At 40.9% G+C, this 4,773-nt stretch overlaps 1 protein-coding gene across 1 annotated transcript; it reads left to right on the plus strand.

The window, feature by feature from the left end:
• The first annotated feature begins 2,540 nt into the window (after positions 1-2,540).
• LOC138412285 (golgin subfamily A member 6-like protein 25) lies at positions 2,541-4,069 on the plus strand. Its single transcript, XM_069535822.1, has 2 exons — positions 2,541-3,149; positions 3,267-4,069. The coding sequence occupies exons 1-2, from the start codon at positions 2,544-2,546 to the stop codon at positions 3,546-3,548; spliced, it is 888 nt and encodes a 295-aa protein (XP_069391923.1). The 5' UTR covers positions 2,541-2,543; the 3' UTR covers positions 3,549-4,069.
• The last annotated feature ends 704 nt before the right edge of the window (positions 4,070-4,773 follow it).

Here is a 4,773-nt window from a genome sequence, read left to right on the forward strand (position 1 = left end):
CCTGTGCATTGATTGTCTTATATGTATTTTATCATTAATAAAAAGACCATTGAAAGAAAAGTAGTTTGTAAAGAATTGTTTTGCTGTATTGAGAGACCTGCCTGAGATTAACAGATAATTTACTCAAGCTGAAAAGTGCACCACCAGTGATGATGATTCTCAGACTGAGTGAGGTTGTGACGATATGTAATTACTTGCCAAAAAGTCCTTTTTTATGAAGTTACAACTAATTAAACACATTCCTGCACATGCCTAAACATGTTTAAACACATTAGCAGCAGTGTTCAAACATTGTAAGTGAAAGAAGTTTGACTTCTGACCCAGCTCCGAAGGCTGCCTGAAATGGACCACACTAAATGTCTGATTACTAGCAGCCAGTTTGTGCTAGGGTGGAAAGCTGATATTGTTGGGAAGAGGAGAGTCTAATCTTTAATTTGGTGTATAAAGGCAAAATTAAGCAAAATTTTTCTACTTGTCAGCGCCAGTGTACCAGGCGATGTACGAGTTCTTACCCCTTTTGCAAAATAACTTCCGCAAAATCCCACCCCCCCAACCAAACTCCACTCCCCGCCCGCTCTCCGCTTCCCCAACGGGCGCTGACCTTCGGGGACGTGTGCATTTATCAGACCCGTGGTGCCCCGGCTGCTTTGGTGACACTAGATGACCTCGAACTGATCGCTGGCCCTCGTGGTGGCGACGTCTCATTCGAATGTCTGCCCTATCAACTTTCAATGGTACTTTTTGTGCCTACAATGACCACAGGTAACGGGGATTCAGGGTTCGATTCCAGAGAGGGAGCCTGAGATCAATTATTATTAAATTATTGATGACCATATACGACAAAGAATGACATAATGTGCCACACTCACGGCTGATGAAGGGCTGGATGCTGAGGGTCAATGAATTGTGTGAGATGTGTCAAATCTGTTGGTTATTATTTTTGTTCATTATCATATGTAAACAAATGGAGGCAAGATTTTTAAAATATATTTTGCGTTGAAGAAATAATTGTCTGCATTCAGATTAAGCTCTATATCATCAAATCAGTAATGATTGGATGACTAATGTGCATAACAAAGACATAAATATTACATAAACCAATCCTTTTAGCCCATTATTAAGTGGAACATAGTAAATTAAATTAAATGGAAACAGTCAAACACATCTGCAGAAGCATTGACAATTGTATTGATTTAATATACACACATACAAATATTAATAATATGCATTTTCATTAATATCTTATGCCACTGACAGTATTCGACCAACACTCACAAAGCACTGCTCAATAGCCATGAATCTATGAATGAAATTAAAATATGAAACCTTTATTTGCAGTGTAAAATCACATTGAACACATGAACAACACACAACAATACAATACTTAATCACAGAATGTCAGTGCCTGTGTTGTGCATCAATAGCTCTCACACACTAAAATCACATAGATCAACATGTAAATATACATCCTCTCAATTATTTCGCATCAGTTTTAGAAACCAGCCAGCATCAAGGTCCACACTTTCCTGACACACACATACACACACATTTTTTACAAACACGAATCCAAACATGCTGCAGAAATGCACAATTCCCCATGCTCTCAGTGACACACAATGCAACAATTAGTTTGCAAAAATGTACCCACTTCCCGGTGATGGTAAAGTAGTTGACTACAGCTGCTCTACAGTGTTTTCCATTTTCATTATTTTATTTTCATCCTACTACATTTATTTTATAATGCTTGTGCTGTTAAGATTTCACACTATGTACTTACTGACACATAGACTTATATTTTGTTGATGCTTATGTACATATCTACATACTTAATTTAAAACTTCATAGCATATTTAATTAATTCCCTCAAGCATATCACACATTATCTAATGGATCTGAAATCCTTGATTGATTTTCTTCATTTGGTCAAGAGACTAACCTCAGTCTCAGACAGGGATCACTTAGCTATCAGTGCAACATGTGTATAGTAGCCGCCTAGCTCAGGATTTGTGTATGCTCCGCAGTGATGTGCATCATATAGAAGTCAACCTGATAAACCCCCAGGGGCCGCCATGTTGTGCAGTTATGAAAACTGCCATGGAAACGGTTGCTTCTTAAAAATCTTCTTTGATGATTGATGTGGCGGCAACCATCAAAGGGATTGCTGGCCTGCATATCCTTATCAAATCCAATCAAAGAACCAAAAACTCTAGACATTAAAGGATATTTCTTTGGTCCTCTGAACTACCAAACATAAATAACAAGTTCCCTTGCTTCAAGTTATTAGCTTGTGAAAATAATAGACCGTCAACTGAGAAGACCACAGTCCTCATTAGTGAAGACAACAATCCTGCCTACGGAGACAACCGCTGATTTGTTCATTAAATATTCATCAAGAAGACACTGCTCTCATAACTACAAATCCCCCTTTACCAAAATGGACATCCTGGTAAGAATTATTTTTTTTTAGAAATGTATGTTCAGGTTGTGTTGAGTGGACTTTTAATAATGAATTCCATGTTTCTATTTTTCAGGCATGTGGAACAATGCAGTCTGAGATTAAGGCTCTGAAAGAGAAGCTCAAACTGAATGATGAGCTTCTGATAAGGGAGCAGGAGAAAATGACAGCTCGCTCTAAAGCCCACATTGGTGTCCTGGCTGAACTAGCTGTACAGAGCAACAAGGTGAAGGCTCTGGAAGAGAAGCTCAAACAGAACGATGAGCTTCTGATGAGGGAGAAGGAGAAAATGACAGCTCACTCTAAAGCCCACAATGGCAAACTGGCTGAACTGGCTGTACAGAGCAACAAGGTGAAGGCTCTGGAAGAGAAGCTCAAACAGAACGATGAGCTTCTGATGAGGGAGAAGGAGAAAATGACAGCTCACTCTAAAGCCCACAATGGCAAACTGGCAGTACAAAGCAACAAGGTGAAGGCTCTGGAAGAGGACAATGTGGCTCTGAAGGAGAAGGTGGCCCTTTTGAAAAGGGATTTGAGCAGGCTTGAGCTTGTGGTGACAGAGATGGAGGAAAGGCAAGCTCACAGCCAAAAGATTGACTCCATGGACAAGGAGACTCAAACCAGCGATCTGCTTCAGGATGAGAATAATGCTCTTCAAGAAGAGCTGATGAAGCTCAGAGCTTCTTATCATGAGGTCTGTCTGAATCAGACTACCAACCAGGAGAAGTTCGACACTGAGCTCCAGGAGGAGAAGCAGGAAAAGAACGTTCTCCAAGAAGAGCTGATGAAGCTCAGAGATTCTTATCATGAGGTCTGTCAAAATCAGACTACCAACCAGGAGAAGTTCAACACTGAGCTCCAGGAGAAGAAGGTTCTCCAAGAAGAGCTGATGAAGCTCAAAGCTTCTTACAATGTGGTCTGCCACTGTCATGAAGCTGATGTTTCCAGTCGGGAGCTCAATGGAGAGAGTAAGGATGATGTCACTGAGGAGAAGTCTCTCTCCAGTGTTCTCCCTGAGAAACCAAAGAAGACTTCACTCTGGAAGAGAATCCGCCACGCTCTGGGGTTGAGAAAACCACAGTGTTGGAAGTAGTCAGCAGCGCCCATCCAACAGCACCTGAGCTGACCTTACCCAGTGTTGTAATGTAACGAACTTCTTTAATAACCTTGACTCACCGTCCCTTTCTCAAGACCTGAGAAATAACCTGGATGCGCCCATCACCCAGGAGGAAATTTCAGCAGCTATATCTTCTATGCAATCAGGTTAATCCCCTGGCCCAGATGGGCTTCCATCAAATTTCTTTTAAAAAAATTCTGCTGATCTAGCCCCCGTCCTGTGCTCAGTGTTCTCTGATTCCTTAAACTCAGGTGCACTCCCTCCCTCGTTCAATCAGGCCTGTATCTCCTTGTTGCTGAAAAAAGGCAAAGACCCACTAGATTGTGCTTCATACAGACAGATTTCATTGCTAAACACGGATGTAAAGATCCTCGCCAAAGTTTTGGCCCACAGACTGGAGGATATCCTTCCTTCTGTAATATCGCCAGATCAAACTGGTTTTATTAAAGGACGCCATTCGTTTTACAATATTCGTCGGCTATTTAATATTCTGTACTCCCCCAAACATGTGGATTCAGAGTGCCTTGCCTCTATGGATGCTGAGAAGGCATTTGATATAGTAGAGTGGAACTATCTTTTTTTTTACACTTGGAAAATTTGGTTTCGGTTCTGTCTTTTTGTCCTGGATCAAAACATTGTATAAATGTCCTTCAGCCACTGTTTTGACCAATAGTCATTACTCTGAATACTTTGATTTACACCGTGGGACCCGGCAGGGTCGCCCACTAAGCCCACTCCTTTTCGCAATTGCCATTGAGCCTCTTGCAATTGCCTTACGTAGCAATGGGCGGGTACAGGGAATATGGAGGGGAGGAGTCGAACATAAAGTCTTGCTGTATGCAGGCGACCTACTTCTGTTTGTTTCAAAACCAACCACTTCTCTACCAGAAGCCCTCACGATCTTAGATAATTTCAGTCAATTTAAATAAAAGCGAACTATTCCCAATTAATAAAGAAGCTCTTAAACTTAACTATACCCAACTCCCATTAAGGTGGTGAAAGATCAATTTAATTACCTCGGAATTTGTGTCACCAGAGAATTCAAAAACTTGTTGAAATCAAATTTTCTCACTTTATTTGATCAGGCAAAACAGATTTTGTCTCTGTCCCTTATTGGAAGAATAAACTCGATTAAAATGACATTGCTTCCAAAGTTCCTCTACTTGTTTCAATGTCTTCCCGTTCTCATCCCCAAATAATT

Source organism: Paralichthys olivaceus, chromosome 12 (genome assembly GCF_024713975.1).
Source record: "Paralichthys olivaceus isolate ysfri-2021 chromosome 12, ASM2471397v2, whole genome shotgun sequence".
Classification (NCBI taxonomy): domain Eukaryota; kingdom Metazoa; phylum Chordata; class Actinopteri; order Pleuronectiformes; family Paralichthyidae; genus Paralichthys; species Paralichthys olivaceus.

Coding starts and splice junctions, on each gene's coding strand:
- LOC138412285 (XM_069535822.1), top strand. CDS start 2,544: ATGCAGTCTGAGATTAAGGCTCTGAAAGAGAAGCTCAAACTGAATGAT. Junction 3,150..3,266: donor TCAGAGCTTCTTATCATGAG/GTCTGTCTGAAT, acceptor TCTTATCATGAG/GTCTGTCAAAATCAGACTAC.